Source organism: Spermophilus citellus (assembly GCF_964194105.1).
Source record: "Spermophilus citellus genome assembly, chromosome: 5".
NCBI classification, from domain to species: domain Eukaryota; kingdom Metazoa; phylum Chordata; class Mammalia; order Rodentia; family Sciuridae; genus Spermophilus; species Spermophilus citellus.
In genome coordinates, this window is record NC_138186.1 from 161,946,959 (window position 1) to 161,967,215 (window position 20,257).

Sequence of the window (20,257 nt, forward strand, 5' to 3'; positions counted from 1 at the left end):
ATTTCTCATTTCAATTTAGAAGATGATATTTGCAGTCAAGATTGGATCCATCCTTTTAGTCTTTACAAAAGATAAGAAAATAAAACACATACAGACATTTTCCATAAAAGGCAACTTTTTTCTGTAAAGGGCAAAAGAGTAAATATCTCAGGCTTTGGAGGACCACACAGTTCCTGTTACAACTGCTGAACCCCGCTGCTGCAGCAAAAGAGCAGCCTCAGACAACACAGAAGTGAATGAACACAGCTGTGTTCCAATAAAATTTTATTTACAAAAATAGACAGTGGGCCGGTCACTGGTGGTGCACACCTGTAATCCCAGCGGCTCAGGAGGCTGAGGCAGGAGAATCGCAAGTTCAAACCCAGCCTCAGCAAAGGCGAAGCACTGAGCAACTCAGTAAGATCCTATCTCTAAATAAAACACAAAACAGGGCTGGGGATGTGGCTCAGTAGTCAAGTGCCTCTGAGTTCAATCCCCCCGCACCCTCTCCCCAAAAAAAGAATAGACAGTGGACCAGATTTAACTCACAGGCCATAATTTTCTAGCCCTCATTCTAGAAAATGATATTTTCCTTTCCTTCTCATAGTATCTTCAATTCATGCTTCATGGATCACTAAGAAAACAATGATGTGCTAGATCATGATGAGGATCAGACAGAATAAGGCTCTAAAGGAAGTCATTGCAGTACAGATCACCTCCTCCTGAACTAACCAGTGCACAGAGAAGGTCCACCGCCTCTAATACCAGCTCCTGGTGTCCGATTCGTGTGACCCCCAGCTCTTCAAGATCCTGATGGGAAATCCGCAGCAGCTGCTCCCCGTCTATCTTCTCCCGCTCAAACTTGTGGACATACGGCTGCAGGCAGTCATCTAACCCTACCAAAAAAAAAGAAAAATCCATTATCATCATTTCATTCCTTTACTTCCCCAAATGGCTCACATGTACATCAATCTCAGCAATCATTTATCTCTAAATGTATATTCCACCTGATGGGCATCCTTCACGTGACATCTTCTCATCTTAAACAGGTTTGAAATGCACAGTGCAAAATTCTAAAGTGGATCAAGCACAGTTTTATGGTAGCTACCTTCCCATTCCCTATAAACTAAAGGTGGAAACGCTAAATCCCTGCTGACTTGAAACACTAGTTATCCATACCAGACGTAGGTTATCTGTTTGCTAAGCAATCTTTCCTTTGGGGACACCATGCCTCTCCCAGTGGGCTTGCCAATCAAGATGCTTTGCTGGGCTGGGGATGTGCCTCAGTGATAGAGCACTTGCCTAGCATGTGTAAGGAAGGCCCTGTGTTCAACCCCCCAGCACTGGGAAAAAATACTTTGCCACAGTGGTTGGCATGTGGCCAGGCACCAGCCAGTCACAGCTGCAGGAATGGTCATGTGACTCAAGCAGAACCAATCAAAATCTCCCTTGTCATTTGGCACATGGCTACAAGACAGCAGGCTCTTTCTTCCTGTCCAGCTATTAGTCAGCGGGTACAACTAAGTGATCGGATTTCTGAGAATACATCCATTTGAGAGGAGGAAACAATGCTCTGATAATAACCTATAATCCCTGGATCCGACCTTCCTACAGACTCTTCTACTCCTAGGATTTTCTAGCTGAAGCACGTCTGTGATAAGTTTCTGGCCCCTTCAACTGAAGTTCTGATGAGCACAAACCTGAAGGGGGAGGAGCCAGCAGCGGTTCAGAGAAAGCAACCTGAAGTGGATTAGCTTGGGGCAGCTTTTCCAGGTCAGATAGTTCTGTCAATGTCTGAAATGGGTAAGCCAAACAGGACTTGGGAATCTTCCTTCCTGCACAAAGAACTCTCTGGTCAACTGGATAATGGTTTTAATGGAATAAAATCTTACCCTGAGTCAGTCAATCTTTTCAAAGCTGATGATAAAAGTCACTTTTGACTAGATTTATATAAATTCAATTACAAGACAAAGAATGAAGACTCAATTTTAAACAAAGCATGTGGAAAGCATGCTGCTGACCCTTCACTGTGCACGAACATGCACACACCATGCGCGCGCGCACACACACACACACACACACACACATTTAACCTTCTCAAAAACTGTGTCATGTGGATATTCCTCTGGATTGGAAAAAGTAGAAAGGAGGTCCAGCACTTCCTTTTGGTCACACTAAAGTCCATGAATCTTAAAATCAGATGATGTGGGCTGGGGATGTGGCTCAAGCGGTAGCGCACTCGCCTGGCAAGCGCAGGGTGCTGGGTTCGACGCTCAGCACCACATAAAATAAAATAAAGATGTTGTGTCCACTGAAAACTGAAAAATAAATATTAAAAAAACTCTCTCTCTCTTCTCTCTCTCTCTTTAAAAAAAAAAAATCAGATGATGTGTGATGCTAAACTACATCTCAGCCCCACAAACTCTCACCATTTGCCTCCTGATGAGATATATGTATATGTATATGTATATGTATATATATATATATATATATGAAGAGTTTTGTGATAACCATTTCTTGCTATCAAATATAGAAATAGGAAAGGAACGATTTAATTTTATAGTAACAAACTCATCCTCTCCAAATTGACATCTGTCTAGCAGAGGGTCTCTGTCCCCGCAAGTGAGCTTGGACACGCTGATACAAACCCTCTCCAACTGCCTTGAGCCTCGTGGCCTCTGGCCTGTGAGTCAAGCGATCAGTGGGCCAGGAAAGTCCAGAGGCTGAGAATGATACCCCCCCACACACCTGGGGCGAACAGGCTGTCTCAGCACCCAGCCACCAGGAGCCTGTTCACTGTAGAAGGACAGTACCCATCTGCAGCAGGCAAGAGCGGCAGGGGACAAGGCCCAAGGGCAGCCCCCTAACTACTCTGTCCTCACTTTATAAATAAGAAATTAAGGCTCCTGGAAGGCATGCACGCCGTGGCAGTCACGTGGCTGGTGAGAAACCAGGAGAAGGATTCTGTCAGCTCTTCTCTTCAGCTGGATACAGAAGAACAGAGCTTGAACTCAAACCAAGATCTACTGGTCACAAGCCTTTTGCTCTTCTGCATCCTACTTGATAAACAGGGGATTATAACCTGGGATTATAGAAATTCCTCTCCAAGCACCTTCCTAAATAAGCAGCAAGGCCCAAGTTCAAAACAGTTATTAAAATAGAATCACAAAGCCTCAGAGGCACTTAAAAGATATTTTAGATCTAACTGAGTCCCAAATTGGGAAAGAGCAGACCAAAGACAAATTACTGTGAACTCGACCATAAATCCCTTAACCAGGTCACAAGCAGGTTTTCGTGTTCCTCTTTCAGGATCTGTCTTCTCCAGCCCACTTCTTAGCTTTACAAAGAATTTTTGTTTTAATCAGTCACAAAAAGTCAGGAAGGTTATCTCAGATATTTAAATACTGTTATGGCTCAATTATATCTCCCCAAAATTTATGTTAAAGTCCTAACCCTCGATGCTTGAGAACATGTTTGGAGAAGGAATCTTTAAAGCGGATATTAATTAAAATAACATCATGAGAGTGGCCTCGATCCATCACTGGTGTCCTTGTAAGAAGATGCACAGATGCACTCGGCAGGAAGACCCCATGAAGACACAGCAGGAAAGACAGCCATTCATAAGCCAGAGTAGCCTCAGAAGAAACAAGCCCTGCTGACCTTGATCTCAGACTTCCTGCCTCCTGAACAGGTAAGAAATAAATTTCTGTTGTTTCAGCCACCTAATCTATGGTACTCTGTTATGGCAACCCCAGTAAATAAATCTAATCCTAGCCCAATTTTATTTCATATCCATCCATATGACAAACTGTTTTTCTAATAAACAAGGACTAGTGACCAGGGGAACTGCAACTGGTGTCCACTGTGCAAAGCAAGCTCAACACTCAAAATTCAAGCACCAAACTCGGAGAATGATAGAAGTTTTCACATGCAGAATAAATTAGCCCATTAGAATGACAGTGAGGAAACCATGTCCCAGGGATGTTCAATAAAAATAGAAATAAAGATGTGGCCAGAGTTCCTCTTCCATTAACCAAAAAAAGAAAAAAGAAAAGAAAGGAAGGAAGGAAGAAATAGGATTTCAGGAGTAACCATGGAGTGAAGCATTTAAGTAATATGAGGGGAACAGAGAGGAAGACTGAGGATGTTGGTATAGCGAGGGCTCTAGCTAGAGTCAGGATGCAGGTGATCATACACTAAGAACTGTAGGGTACAGAGCAAACCAGAATCTCTTTGAGGATTCTGGGGGACGACAAGAAATGTAACCTCAAATCATCAAAAGCTCCCTAAGACAGGCACCTGGGCTGGTTCCATAACTTGGCTACAGAACTGTGCTATCAACATTGGTGACCGTATCAGTAGAGTATGCTGATTTTAGTTCTGTGGGATAAATACTGAGGAGCAGAATGGCTGGCCCATACAGTGGTTCCATTTCTGTTCTTTTGAGGAACCTCCATACTGTTTCTCAAAGTGGATGTACCATGCATATTTATAAAGCACTAATTAAAGTAAGTAAATATTCAGAGCACAGGGGCACAGGCCTGTAATCCCAGCAGCTGGAGAGTCTGAGGCAGGAGGAAGATTGTTAAGTTCAAAGCCAACCTCAGCAATGGTGATGGCGAGGTGCTAAGCAGCTGAATGAGACCCTGCCTCTAAATAAAATACAAAATAGGGCTGGGATGTGGCTCAGTGGTCCAGTGCCCCTGAGTTCAAACCCCAGTACCCCCCCACAAAAAAAATAAATAAGAAGAAGGGCAATAAGGGTATGGAAGAGGGGAAGGAAAGTGGGGACACTGGGAACTGAAATGGAGAATTAAGTTCCATGATGTATGATTATGTCAAACTAAACTCAACCGTTATGTATGATAAAAGTATTAAAATAATTAAATCATTTTTTAGAAGTTCACTGAGATGAAGAATTATTCAATAGGAATATCACAGTGCCACCTATATGAAGACAATCTATTATGGCTCACACGCTGCCCCCTCAAACACAAAGATGATGAATATGCTAGGATTTAAACAGAATTGCTCCCAGGCTTTTATCACCCGATACGTTACGGCCTATTGGTCAGTTATCGTACAGTTCTGAATACAAGTACACATTTACCAACAGCCAACTTAAACTCCTGCACAGTCCCACAAAGGAAGAGGAAAGCTCCACGTTGAGTGAACGGATCTAGCAATTCTAGAATTTGCAATAAACTGTACTCTTTACTTATTTGCCAAATGTACCTATTTGCCAGTTTCTTGCTTTCAGGGACTTATACAAAGTCTAGCGGGACTAAGAAAACATGTAATTAAGTAACATTAAGTGAAACACATTCCATTTACACAAATTAAATTAAACACCAACGGAATGTTAATTCATGGAGGATGGCCCAGGACCCTGAGGGACCAAGCTTCCTACTGTGACTGAAGCTGGCCCAAGCAACCGTAAGCTTACAGAGAAATCCCAAAAGCACAAAGGGCCTGTATAGGCCTGAGTTCCTTTCTCTGTCCCCCTTCTTACTTATTGGGTAACTTGGGAAAAGCTACTCAACTGCCTCATCTGTAAAATGGGGAAACTAATACTACCCACTACAGAGAAGTGCCATGAAAAACTAATGTTAATATTTATAAAGAGTCTAGAAACGGTGCACACATAGTAAATGCACTATATATTTTTTAAAGAATGTGTTCAGAATAAAATCTTCTAAGTGTTCAGAGTAAAAAAACTGTGAGGGAGAAAAAGAAACCCCCAAATTTAGGTGCCCCCTCCAGGACAGAGTAAATTGGAGATAAAATCTCAACAGCGTGTCGCCTTTCCCAGAAAGTGTCTGCAGATGTGACAGGTTGCAATAGCCTTGGTTTCTTCTAGAAGTTCTTTATGATCTGCATCAGCACATGAGCGGCATGAAAGGAGAGGCTGCCTCTCATCCACCGCTTCTGCTGCTGGCACGAGAACGTTCTGGTTCTGCACACAGCAGTATTTTGTCCTTCTAGGGGTGAATAGTATTCCGTCGTGTGTGCATGTAGGGCATTTTCTTTATCCATTAAAAGATGTTTTAACCTGGCTTTTGCTGTCATCACTGCTGTTTTTTTTTTTTTTTAAAGAAATGTTTTGATTTAGAAATCAGATTAGCTAAAACTTGTAGTTTCCCATCTCACTCGGGACTTCGAAGAGTCACAAATGACAGGTGCTGCCAAAGCGCACTCCAACAGGATTTGAGTCAAGGGTGTTCTTCAACTAGAAGAGTCTTCAAAGACTCACACACATTCCATTTCATTCAACAAAGCTCATGTAGACACCGAACATCCCTGCACACCCCCGTGGGGATGGACCTCCACTACCAAGGAAACGAGGATTCAGAGCAGGTCCCCTGTGATGGTTGAGCCAGAGGAAAGGAGGCCAGGTTGGAGAGGACACTTGCACCTGACGACAGTATCCTCACAACCTCTCACGCTTTTACAGACATTCAATAACGCAGTCCTGCCGTCAGGACTCCGGTGCTGTCACGACTCTTCTGTCTTCCCAACTTGCTGGCACCCCCATCCAGTACATGATAACTTCCCCCAAACAGGACAACTTCCTAAGAATAAAAAGGTCAGAAATGAACCAAAGCTCAGTGTTCTGGCTGCTGCACAAGCACGAGATGATGAATGGGGCGAAGCCAACCTCACACCAAAACTCAGGAGGGCGGCCTGTGCTCAGGACCCGGTGCCCTCTCACTCCTGTCATTACCACCTGGGACCGACTTTCTTTCTAACGCTTGTTCTGAGGATGTCCACGGGCCTTTGTTCTAACTGGCGGATAGCACTGATTTGAATGCAGCCGTTTGAGTTTAGGCAATAACCCTGGGTTGGAAACACAGGACTACGCTGACATTCAGCTAGGTCATTTTAAAGCCTTGATGAAAGATTTTGCCCCAAATTGACGAACCTTTCCTAAATGCTATGCAGCACCTCGAGGAAGCCAGGTGGGGAGGCCCAGAGCCACCCCTCAGCAGCAGCCTGAGACAACAGGGTCCACTAAGCCTTTGTGCCTTCAGCAGGTCCCGTGAAGGCGGAACCAGTCCCTTGGCAGGGAGAGACAGAAGTCTGAGGCCGCTGGAACAACCCCTCCCCTATCATCTCCCACTGGAATACTGGTGTCTGCTCTGAGGACTTACAGCCAGGACTGCGGCCAGGACCGCCTTTCTCTGGCTCAGGATCCAACTTCACTTCCAGACCTCAGAAGGCCACGGCTCAGCGGGGGACGCTCACTATTCTGTTCTCCTTTCCTTGGTTTGGAATTCCTGCTTTGAGGAGAAAAGAACCAGTGGACTAAGCCAATTTTCCTTCATTGGAAATGAATGCCACAGCCCATGGCAGTTCCTGTACTCCGTCAAAGAGCCCGAAACGGAAATGTCCTAAGTGGCCAGTGGGAGGTGGACCCCGTCCAACGGGCACTGTCCATCTCAGCTGGGCATGAGCACTGCTTGGAGGCTCTCTGGCTGGTCACCTCTCCAGTCCCACACAATAAGGAGGTCCAACCTGCTCCAGTTTCCTCTAGTCCCCTTTACCTGCCCACCCACGCCACCTGCTCCCTGGACATCCAGGCACGGGAGTTCTTCCTGTATACAACAGGGGCTCTTGACATACTTCAGCCGCACCTTCGGGTCATACTGTCTTCCTTTTCCCAATCCTTCATCTTACACTTTCAAACCCATTCCCTTTCACTTCCTCTAGGACCTAAATTTATCCTCACCGATGCTTGAACTTGAACCTTCCACCTTCTCAACGGCTTTGGTAACAGAGGAATTAGTCAGTGGTTAATATCTGGGCTCCGTCCCTAACCTCCTGTTTGTCCAGGTCACTGCACTCCACCTCCTCCCAACTACTCACAGAAGCTGCCCTGTACTGAAACTGTCAAGCCCCGCAGGTAATCTGCAGGTCTCATCTCCGCTGTTTTGATGCTGCTGCCAACTTCTTCATTCTAGAAAGTTTTCTCCTCTGTCTGCCCCACGTCTTTTCTCCTGGGCTTCTCACCAGGTTGGTGAAAGTTTAGCCTCTGCTCCTTCATTGACTGGTTTCCCTACAAACTGTCCCTTGAATTTGGAATAGCTAACTTCATCCTTGGATCATCTTTCCTCTTCTCTAGAAAAAAAAAAAAAATCCTTATCAACTAGCAAGGACTTAACCAAACTTTGTCCCAGTGGTCCACAGGAGAATAAGGACCTATAAGACATGGGAAGAAAACACAAGAACTTTGCTATATTACTTTATCCAAAATGTAAGAGAATCTCAACTTTACCAATATGCACCTGACTCTGGCACATCCATCTGTCTCTGAGTCCGATGTCCTGCTACGTACTCCAGGGACCCAAAAGCCCTTCCTATACTGAGAAAGGGAAGGAGCTAAACCCAATGAGTCCCTTCAGCCTATGATGATGGTGATGATGCTGTAGTTTATTGTCAATTCTCAGCTCAACTAGTTCTCATAACGCAGGCAAAGTCCTTAAAGAGATTCCTCCAACTGGAACTGCACACTGACGATAATACAAGGGCAAGCAACTGAAAAATAGCAGAACTGACACTCCTAAACCCTGATCCAATCTATCAAGAACCATTTGAAATATGGTTTCTAAGTGTCCACCTGCCTTGTGATGTTAAAAAGTTTTAAATCTTTAATCATCTTTTGAAAATATTTGCTTCTGAAGTTACTCATTAGCAGAGGCCTGATAGTACCGCAGAGGATACATGTTACACATAGATAAATGTCTACTGATTGCAGCTGTGTGCAGATAGGTTTCTCAGTTATAGGAAAGCATTATCAAAACTCCATAGACCTCCGCCACCTGCTCTCTAATCTAAGCTCAGCACACACAGTCCTGATCCCTTCCCTCTCTCATCAAGCCTGTCTCTCCTGTTTTCCTTATTTTGGACACTGACCCCGGGACTTGGAGTTTTCCAAGCCACAGACAGGGAACTCCCTCCCCTTCTTGTACATTTTTTATCCTCACGGAGGACAGTCTTCAAGTACCATCAGCTGCACTTGCTGAACTTCCCTCACCACACTGTGGTTGGATAAGCATCCCCAAAGGATCATGTGCTAAAGGCTGGATCCTCAACCCGTGGAATTACTGGAATCTCCTGGAGGTGGGACCTAGTGGGAAGAAGTTAGATCACTGGGGGCTTGCCCCTGAAGGGGATAATGGGACCCCAGACCCTCCTCTTTCCTCTCTCTTTGTTTCCTGGCTACCATGACGTGAGCAGCTTCTTCCTTCACGTGCTGCCTGCCATGACATACTACCTTGCCACCAGCCCAAAAGCAATGAGCCAACCATGAACTGAAACCTCCAAAGTGTAAGCCAAAATAAACCTTTCCTCTTTCTAAGTTGATTATCTCTGGTATTTTGTTATAGGAAATGAAAGCTGACTAGCAGAACTCGGTTCCTCCTTTCTATCTATACTGTCACAACTAAACTTCTCCCTCACTCGGGTTTCTACAATAATCTAGAAACCGGCTGCCATGCTCAGGCCCTTCTTTCTCTTAAATAATCCTCTATAATTCCATCTGAGCAAAGTCAAACATCACAACTTCACAGACCCAAAACCATTAGCTTAGCATAGCCTCCCAAGCTCTTTAGGGCCTGCCCTTTTGCAAAGTCCTCTGCAGTCCCACCTTCCATCACACTTAACCTGAGAAGATGGGAGTGTGCCCATTCTAATGCATTTTTCCCAAAATAGCAAAAGTATCACTCCAGATTACAAATACAGCTCACAGGACAAATCCAACCTGTACCTGTATCTACAAGTGAAGTTTTATTGGAATGCAGGCACGGTGCTCCCATTTGCCTCTGGCTGCTTTAGGGCAGCAATAGAGCTTTCAGTAGTTGTGACAGAGACTGTCTGGCCCACAGGCCTAGAATATGGAGCTCTGGCCCCTTACAGAAAAGAGCTGCAGACCCTGGCATAGCATAGCTATGGTGAGTCAAGGTTACGATAAACCTGCCAACCTGAAAAAACAACTAGACAAGTCAGTCTACTCTAATCCTAATTTTTCTTCTCTTTTTATATGTTTGGAAGAATCGTTTTCTATAGTTACATTGAATTTAAAAGCAGAGAAAAATATTATCCCTCTTCTTCCACAGTAAAATACGTGAATGTATTTTGGGGAGACCCCTTACAACTTTTTACCCACTTTATTATTATTTTTTTTTTTTTGGTCAGTGTTGTACCTTATACACAATAAAATTAGCCATCAGTGTACAATGCATTGAGTTTTAATCAATACATAATTGTGTAACACTACAGTCATGGTTAAGTGTTCCTATTATCTCCAAACACTCTCTTGTGTCCACTCCAACCTGCTTTCTGTTTAAATGAACTTGGTTTCTTACCCCTGCTCACCTCCACCCACTGCCTGTGAATGGCAAATTCTGGCTCCTATGCTCCTCACCCCTGCATTAGGCTTCCATTAGCTGCAGCTTCGATTTTTTTTTTTTTTGGATTTGTTATACATGATGGCAGAATGCAATTAATTTCATATTACAAATATAGAGCACAATTTTTCAAGACACTGGTTGTACACAAAGTATTTTAATACCATTTGTGTCTTACACCTGTACTCAGGGTAATGACATCTAACTCATTCCATCTCATTCCTACCGGCTTGCCCCCTCCTTTCCCCTCCCTCCCTTTGCCCTATCCAAAGTTCTTCCATTCCTCCCATCCCCCCCTCCAACTGCCATTATGCGCCTGCATCCTCATATCAAAGACAACATTCAGCCTTTGGTTTTTGGGGATTGGCTTACTTCACTTAGCATTATATTCTCCAACTTTATCCATTTATCTACAAATGCCATAATTTTATTCTCTTTTAATGCTGTGTGTGTGTGTGTATGGTTTGCATGTATGTAAGTGTGTATGTATATACATATATATATCTCAAAGTTTCCCCATCCATTCATCTACTGAAGGGCATCTAGGTTGGTTCCATAACTTAGCTACTGTGAATTGTGCTGCTACAAACATTGATGTGGCTGTGTCCCTGCAGAATGCCGTTTTTAAGTCCTTTGGGTATAAACCGAGGAGTGAGATAGCTGGGTCAAATGGTGGTTCCATTCCCAGTTTTCCAAGGAATAAGCTGCAGCTTTGATTTCATTAGTCATCCTGAGAGGCTTCTGGTTACAGTTAATTTAGTACCGGGACTAAACACAATGTCTCAAAGCTGGACTGAAAAACCTCTGTTTCTGCATGATGCCTAAACTTTACCATTTCCCTTTATTTACACGACAAGAGTATGAAAAAGGAAATAAACTGCCCAGGAACTAAACCCCAAATGTCCTCAGCTAAAAAGCAAAAAGTCATTAGCAAAAACGAAAGAGCTTGGTTTTGAGAAAACACATAAAAGCTCTGTGTAGGTCAGGTTTCCTACCCTGCTCATCTCAGTGTACAACAAGGCCTGGGGAGGGGCTGCTGCTCCCTTCCAAGCAGAACCTGCAAGAACTCCAAGCACATAATGGAGGACCCACCTGCAAGGACCCTGGAAGCCCAATTAAGAGCCACCAAAGCTCTTTCCCTTTGATTATGAAATGGGAAACGGATTTTGGGAAGGAGGAATATCCCAACTGGCTATTTTTTAGGTTACCAACCTGGGGGTGGGGGGAACAGTAACGCTTAAGATAATGGTTGGCCTTTCACCATTTGGAAAAAGCTGGTTTGCACATCACTGAAGAGCTTCCAGATATGTAGCAACCCACTGACCGCTCACATTCCTCACAAGAAGCAACACGCAGAGCAGGACAGGGAGTGCTAAGGCACCCGCATGTCCCTAGTGCATGTCCCCACAGCCAACTCCGCTGTCTCACTAATAACCAATGTCCCCTAAGGCTGACGTCACTCTGAAGACACTAGAAGATGCAACCAAGAAACAACCCCCCTTTGGGGTTCGCCACGTAAGGAAAAGATACATCACTCAAACAAAACTGAGAACAGGAAGCAGGTCCATGCCAGGAAAATTTAAGGAAGGAAAACCAGAAAACCTTAGCTCAAGGGTCCAAGTTATTCAGAAAACATTAAGAAGCACCAACTCGTCTGAGGTTTCTGAATTGGTAAGTAACACATCCTGGCTGAAAATTTTAACCAGGAAACTCTGGCTTCTTCAAAGTTGTAGGCCTTCCAAGCCCACTCTGCCCCACTCCCAACAGATTCTGCCCAACCTCTGGCCGCTGTGAAAGAGACCCCTCCCCACCCTCCCAGCACTTGGCACTGGGCAAAGCCCAGCTGTGGAGGGCAGAGAGCCCAAGGTGGGGACAGGGGAAAGGACGAAAGTTAGTTTACTAACTTAGTTACGACTTAGTTACCATCTGATATCATTTTGAGGGTTAGAAATGTATACTAATATCAGTCCCTGAGAATCAGTCAACTGAACATCCGTGGTCTAAACAGATGATCAGAATTCAGAACCCAACAGTGTTCAGCCACAAGCCCTCCCCTCTGCCCCGCCCCACCAAAAACTGTATGATGAACCTGAAAAATAATACTGAGGACGAGGAAAAAGCACAACGTTGACTTATCTGTCTGTAGGTGTATGCGTGTGCATGTGTGCGTGCTGTACCTACACACACATATATCCTGTGGCACATGTCAAATCAAAAAAGGGACAAGGAGGAGATGAACACACGGCATACCACAATACTCTGGTAAAGAAAAATGTACTCTCCGGAGTCATTGGTTAACGGTTCAGTAACCAAACCCGCAGCGTCCAATTCTGCAATACTTGGTGTGAAGGGGGGAGGGGAAGGGGATGAGACTCAACATATGAAACTGAAGAAAAGAATGTCCTTTTGCCCATTTGGTTGTACTTTCTGACCTTCTAGCACAGCTTATTTTGCCAAAGTTATAAGTCAGATTTTTGTCTGAAAACCAAACACTGGCTACAACTGCTGTCACTGGGATGCTTATAAGGAATCTAGGGAAGAATTAAGCAGCTCCTTGCACAAGCAGCAAGTCTAAAAGGTTTATAGCACTGGGGAGAATCAGCCCAGCACATGGACCACAGGCAGACACAGCAACAGGCCTGGAACCTGGGCCTTGGCTGCCCCATTGCCTGGCTGTCAACACCACTGGGGAAAGTCCCACCTGGGACGTGTCCATCACCTCTAGTCTGCCTGAGCCCTTAGGATATACATGGAAAAACTGCTTTTGGATAACCCTCCATCACGGTCATTTCAAAGTACACAGCCCAAACAGCTAGACAATGCGTTAACTCAAACCCCTGCATTAATGGGGGCTGCCGTGTCTAGAGAGGACCTGCACACACAGTGTCATCTTGATCCTTGCCATGATTCCAGGAAGGGACCAGTCAGGGGATTATTTCAACAGTTTATAGATAAGGAAACCAAAACTCAGGAGTACCAGGTAAAAGGCAAAGCTAAACTAGAACCCGGTCCTGGACTTCAACCAGATCCTTGCAGGGCCTGAGGTGGTCAACAAAGAAACAGAGGTAAAGCAAATGGCTTAACCAAGTACAGTCATTTACAGACCTTCTAACATGAGTACTTATAGGTCTCAAGCATGATGTTGAGCATCGTGAAAATGGCCAAAGATATAGGTCACTAGTCAAGTAATTGAAGATTAAAGAACTGGGAGCAAAGCAAGAAGGAGTTATTAAGCCCGTTTTATTAGCCAGGAGAGGCAATATGTCCTTAGGAGTCTGGATTCAGTTCTACCAATTCCCAGCTGTGTGACCTTGTGCAAATTACTTAATCTCTCTGTGCCTTTGGTCATCTACAAATGGAGAGGTTAACAGTACCTATCTCATGAGGTCAACTGGATTTAACATGATTAAAAGAGTTAGTATTCTTGAAGCACTTAGAAATGGTGCCAGGAACACAGTAAATGCTTGATCTCATGTAGTATTTGTGAAAATAAAAATTTTAAATTTTGGAGAAAAAGAAAAGAAACTGGAGTTCAGGAAGCATTAGTCACTGGCCTAAAGTCACACAACCACAACAGACTGGATCAGGATTCAAGGCCATTCTGCAGGACTGCGGAAGGGAAGCAGGAACCCAGCGTAGGCTGGAGACACCTGCAGGCTTGATGGAACCTGTGTCCCCAGCATGGCCTGCACTCTCTGAGGCAGCAGGAGAGGAGGCAGAAGGGGTGGGCAGACAGCAGGGTGGAGACAGGCCCAAACCGCTGCTGACCGGCACAGCTGCCCACAGTGGTGCAGGTGTGTCAGGCAGCAGCAGTGTCGCGAGGTATTTTCATGACGGCTTTATTGAGATACAATGCACACACCCTACAACACACCTACTTGGAATGCACAACTCGATGGTCTTGGTACATCCACAGAGCTGTCCCTCCGCGGGCACCACAATTCATGGTCCTCAGTGACTGGCTTCTTAGGCTTAGTATAATGTGTTTGAGGTCCTCCGAAGCCTTCTCAGCCCACAACATAAATGCCACTCCCTGCTGCCAGCCCTGCTGGCTTCCCATGCCTGGGAATGAAATCCACAGCTGGCAAAGTCCAAGTGTGCTGCCTGGCTGCCTCCCAAGCCTCACCGTGAGCCACACTCTCCCGCTCCACGATGCTGGACCCTGGCCAAGCACCTGTCCACCCAGAGCCCATCCCTAGGATGGCCCTGCCTCCTTTTCCCTCAGCCTAAACTCAGATCTCGCATCCTCAAGGGGCCTCAGCAGATCACAGGACAGTCAACGAGCAGGTGTCTTGATGTTCCCTTCCTGCAACCTACCTGCAAGTACCTCTGTTCCCAAGCCTGCATTTGCCTCTCTCCCTCAGGCTGGGACCACATGAGCCTCATCACTCCCCATGATGCCTCATGTCATAAAGGGGGTGCTTAAACACCTGCTGACTGAAAGAAGGGAACCCCAGCTGAGGTTAAAGACCATGGTCTTGATGGGTGTGAATCAATAAGGTTGGATGGCCCCCCACCTCTTGGGATGCATCTGGGTGAACCCCTCTTTCAGTCACTTACTTGCCAAACATTTCTTACCGACTCCCCTTGGGACCAGAGCTGTGGATACTCCAAAGGAGAAATCAGAAAAGTCCCAACTCTTGTAGCAGATGATGTGGCGGGGGGGGGGGGGGGGGGACCTCTCAGCTTCTTCAACACAACATTTCCACCAGTTTGCTGTAATTGAGGCCGCCTGGGGTGTTGGCTCTAGTCAAGCCTTCTCCTCATTCTCTAGAAAATCCAGTTTTTACTGCCCCCAGAGACCAACACAAATGTCATGCTGCTTGAGTGACTTGATCTCACTGTCCCCTCCTCTCACTCTATCCCCTTTGCTGACAGGTAAGGGCACTGAGGTCTTCCCAACTGTGGGACCTGGAGCAGATCATGTGGCCTCTTCACCAACCCCGGAGGTGCAGGGCCTGGGAAGATGGCCCTGTGGTCCCACCAGCCCTGCACTTCTGAGCCTGTACTTGGGGTTCTGCTTTTTTCCTGTTGTCACATTACTGAGGCACAGCTTCATCCCACACCCTTGAACAGAAAGCTCAGGTCATCTAACATCAAAGCCAGAGCCCCACAGTGGGGCAGAGAACAGACACCATCTGTCTACAGCAAACTGACATGTGAAGAAGTAGGACTTCTGAGGTCACTTAGTTGTAAGATTGTACAGCCCCAGAATTAGAGCAAAATCTTAAAGCCCCGTTACACTCCTGGGTTTTGCATCATACTTAAGACACAGTGGTGTGTACTGTGAACTTCACTTACAGGAAACCAGGTCTTATGTTGGCTCAGCTGGGACGGCCAGGATGCAGGGCAATGGGGCTCCTTAGGAGAGTGGCCTCCAAGAGCATGCCCCTCAGCTACTCCTGCCTCAGGGCTGGAGAGAGTAGACAAGACTATGTCCAAGGAACTGTCTGAGCTTCTTGGAGGAAAAAAATTCTACACCAGAAACAGCCACACTGACACACAGCGCACAGTGCAGATTTAGGTATGAGCAATAAAAGAAGTGAAAAGTCCTGGGCCCGGGCGCAGGCACCCTCTCATCAGCGATGTCACAGTGCGAGTGGGTGTGCAGGGGATAGACCCGGGGATGGTCTGTGTTTGTGGAACAAACTCAAGAGTCTCCATCATCAAAAGATCTGCAAAATTGAGGGCCTAAGTCCTAAAGTCATTAATGCAACGTGCAACAAAACTGGGACATCTTACCAAATATTAGAGTTAAAAAGAACTCAAGTTTTCTCTGACATGAAATCAAAAGAATAAAGTAGAATTTGGAAAAAAAATGAATAAATAAAGTCACGTTGTAACAGCAAACAGTTTAATGTCACTTTCTACATGGCAGGTATTCTTCCAGGACTTCATGGATACGAGCCCTTGGTCCGAACGTGCCCCGCCCCACGACTGTGTTACCTACCCATCCCCCTTTGGAGACAGGAGCTGAGGAACCCAGAGGGTGGCATGCCCAGGGCCACCCCCAGGGGCTGCTGCTCCCCTGCCAGATGCCTACAAGATGGAATGTTCTCAGACCTCCCTTAGCTGATCTAAGGAAAGTACAGTTTTGCAGAACAGGAAATTACACACATCATTTAAGCGGCCTTAGCTTACTGTCTGTGACTGCCTTCAGAAATCTTAATGGCCTGGTCAATAGAAAAGGCTCTCCCACCCAGATGGGCCAGAAAAGAAATGACTTTAATCTGAAAGGAATAAAAAACAGTCTGCAATGAGGGGGGTCTCCCAGGTTTCTTAATTATACTCTAAAATGCAGGAGAGATGGACTCTATCTTTTTTCAAGGAATTCTGGATAAAATTCTTTTCTATCAACTCCCTACCTATAATTCCCAAACTTAGTTTCAAAACTTTCCTTAAGAAAAAGACAAGCTATCTCTTTCTGGGACCCAATAAAAATAATGTTATTGCTAGGCTGTGCACTTCACATTTTCTGTGTACCATTAGCATCCCAGATTTAAGAAAAAAAAAGGGGGGGATGGAGAGAGAGAGAGAAAAAGACGAGCAGCTGTTAGCATAGGTCAATATCTACCTGTATATCCTAGGGCTACAGAAACCAAACACCTGGCCATGGTGGCTCCTGAGCAGAGAGCAGCCCAGTGCACCAGCTCGTGCACCCATAGGTACGGCACCCAAACAGTAAAGGAAGCACCTGCCCTGCAGAGACACAGGAGCATGAGCAACCACACTGGCAGAGGCCTGGAACTAGTGTCACCCGGAGGCTCCACTTGATCATCACTGAACCAAGCGCGCAGTTCAAGGGAAACAACAGAGCAATCCCTGAAGGTGAAGGAAGGAGAATCAAGCTATTTTTCCATGGAAAACGGAGCTAAGCAAAGAGAAGAAACATGTAGGAATGCAGAGGCAGCAAAGAGGGAGATACATTTGGGGGGAAGAGAAAAATGCAGATTAGCTGGCTACCCAATTGGAGCCCGAGTAACCTTTGCCATCATCCCAGACCAGTGCCTACATGAAACAGCCACAGAAACCCCTCTCGGGCGCCTGCTGGCCCGTCCTCCTAGGTACCCCTCAAACTCCAGATACTTAGTGTCCGTCACCTCCACCCTTTCATCTGCCTATTTCTTGTTGGCACTACCCACAAAACAAAAGCTTCCTGCTGGAGTCCAAAAAGAACGGCCTTTTCCCCCAAAGAGCTGATTCCATCTGAGTCAACTTCGGTCATCAGGAAAGACGCTCCAACTCCACGCAGACACAAGCACAGGCCTCGCAGGACTCGCGGTGCCTCAGGGCTTCTCACCAAAGACCAGCAATGGGTGATCCTGAAGATGGGGAATGCCTCCTCCCTACGACCATCTCAGCTGTTCAGTCACACATACAAACCAAAACCCTCAAAGAGGTTTGCACATGGCTTATGCTTGATAGGAAAACCACACATCTAGGATGAGCGTTTGCCACTGAAAAGGATGCATTTAATGTGAAATTAATTTCTATTTATTTTTACATATCTATATACTCTATCACACATATGTATACGATGTTTTAAACATACATACGTCTGTTATACATACATACATGCAGAGGTACTTCATGACCATCAATCTTTTTAACAGGTCCTTCCATATATCATACTCATGGCTTTTTCTTTTCTCCTTTCAGTACTGGGGATGGAACCCAGGGATGCTCTACCACAAGCTACACCCCTGTCCTTATTTATTTTGACAGAGTGTTATGGTTTAGACATGGTGTCCCCCAAAAGCTCACATGTGAGACAATGCAAGAAGGTCTGGAGGAGAAACAGTTGGTTATAGCCTTAGCCCAATCCCTGAGTTTAACCCTAATGGGATTAACTAAAGTGGTAGGTGGGGCTGGCGGAGGTGAGAATTGGGGCATGGTTTGGGTATATATTTGTATCTGGAGAGTGGAGTCTTTCTCTCTCTGCTTCTGGATCACCATGATGTGAGCGGCTTTGCTCCGCCACCCTCTCCACCCATGATGTTCAGCCTCACCTCAAGCCTCAAGGAATGGAGCTGGCCTCCTATGGACGGAGACCTCTGCAACCTTGAGCCCTTAAATAAACTTTTCCTCCCCTACAGTTGTGCCAGTCAGATCCTTTAGTCTCAGCAGCAAAAAACTGACTAAAACAGACAGGGTCTTGCTAAGCTGTCCAGGCTGGCCTCAAACCTGAGATCCTCCTGCCTCAGGCTCCAGAGAAGCTGGGACGACAGGGGTGCACCTGATAGGATCACAGTCACTCTGGCACACCACCTTCTAAATTTTTCTTCTGTAGACATCACATTTGACATTACTGTTTAGGAGGCTAATGGATCCTGTCTCCTGCCTCTAATCCACAGGGTCAGCAGCAGCACCCAGCAGGATGCCAGGCACCTTGTTCCTGCAGGTTCTTGCTCACAGCAGGTGCTCTGCAGGTAACTACTGAAGGGATGAAGATGGAACTGTACCAAACAACAGGAGGACAGCAGAGAGAAACAAAAACAGAGCAGATGTGGACTCAGACAAGTGGAGTTAGCTGACAACATTTCTTCTGAACTAGAAGTGGTTCTCTAGACCTCAGTTTCCTCGGCTTTCACTAAGAGAACATGAAGTACTTTCCAAACTGTGAAATGCTTTACTATGGCTGTTAAGGACAGTTTGAGTCACTATTTATAGGGATAGCATTGAAAAGTTTCCTTAGGGGGCTGGGGTTGTAGCTCAGTGGCAGAGCACTTGCCTAGCATGCGTGAGGCACTGGGTTGGATCCACATAAAAATAAATGAATGAAATAAAGGTATTGTGTTCATCTACAACTAAAAAACAAAAAAAAAGTTTCTTTAGAATAAATCCTTAAAGTAGCCAGTTAACCTGACAAGAGCTGACGTTCTCACTGTCAGCTGCATTTTGCAAAACTGACCGGCTACCTCTCAAGTGAATGACAATTTGTTTACAAATTACAGTAGCATGCAAACACCTGGATTCAAGTCCCCACTGCACCACCCAACTTCTGACAGTCTTTTCCGCATTACATATGAATAATAACAGGAATGATCCACAGATCCCAGAGTACCTCTGTGACAGTGACATCATGTTATGCTTTGCAGGGCAGGTGACAGCTTCCTGTCTGCCCAAGTTAGGATTCTAGCTCCCAAGGCCACGTGTTACCACTAGGAAAAGAACCATCCTGATAACAGAGGGATAAGAACTCAGGTCCCATTTCATAAGGCTATGCAACCATCCCTGCTAAATTGAGAGCATTTCCATCACCCCCAGAAGGACCCCTCTCCCCACTGGCTGCCCCTCCTTTTTCCCTCTTCGCCTCAACGCTGGAAATCACTAGTCTACTTTCCGACTCTATGGATTGTCCTGTTCTAGATCCTTCATATACATGGCATTGTACACGACCCCTGCAAAATAAATAAATGAATAGGACTCATACAATCTGTAGCCTTTTGAATCTGGTTTCTTTCACGTATCACAATGTTTTCGAGGTTTATCCACGTTCCACACACGTCATCACTCCAGTCCTTTCCATGGCTGACTCATGTCCTTTGTGTGGACATGACACATAGTTGAGCCATTCATCAGATGGAAATTTGGGTTGTTTCCACTTTTTTGGCTATTATAAATAATACTGCTATAAATATTTGTTGTACAGGTTTTTATGTGAACACATGTTTTCAGTTCTCTCTGAGTCACATGGTAACTATATGTTTGACTTTTGCAGGAACTGCCAAACTTTTCCAAAACAGAGACACCGTGTGCTTTACATTCCAACCAGCCCATGAAGGCTCCATTTTTCCATGGTTTCACCAACACCGTCTTCACCAACATCCATCTTTTTCATTATCCATACCCTAGTAGATGTGAAATAGTGT

General features: G+C 45.5%; 1 protein-coding gene across 2 annotated transcripts in view; it reads right to left on the reverse strand.

Annotated features, from left to right (window-relative positions):
• Window positions 1–20,257, reverse strand: part of CNKSR3 (CNKSR family member 3) — an 88,493-nt gene that overhangs the window by 33,710 nt on the left and 34,526 nt on the right. For both annotated transcript variants that reach the window (XM_081295236.1, XM_081295235.1), the window contains exon 2: window positions 712–875. In XM_081295236.1, the coding sequence (XP_081151362.1) occupies window positions 712–875 (164 nt within the window). The remainder of the gene's footprint in view (window positions 1–711; window positions 876–20,257) is intronic.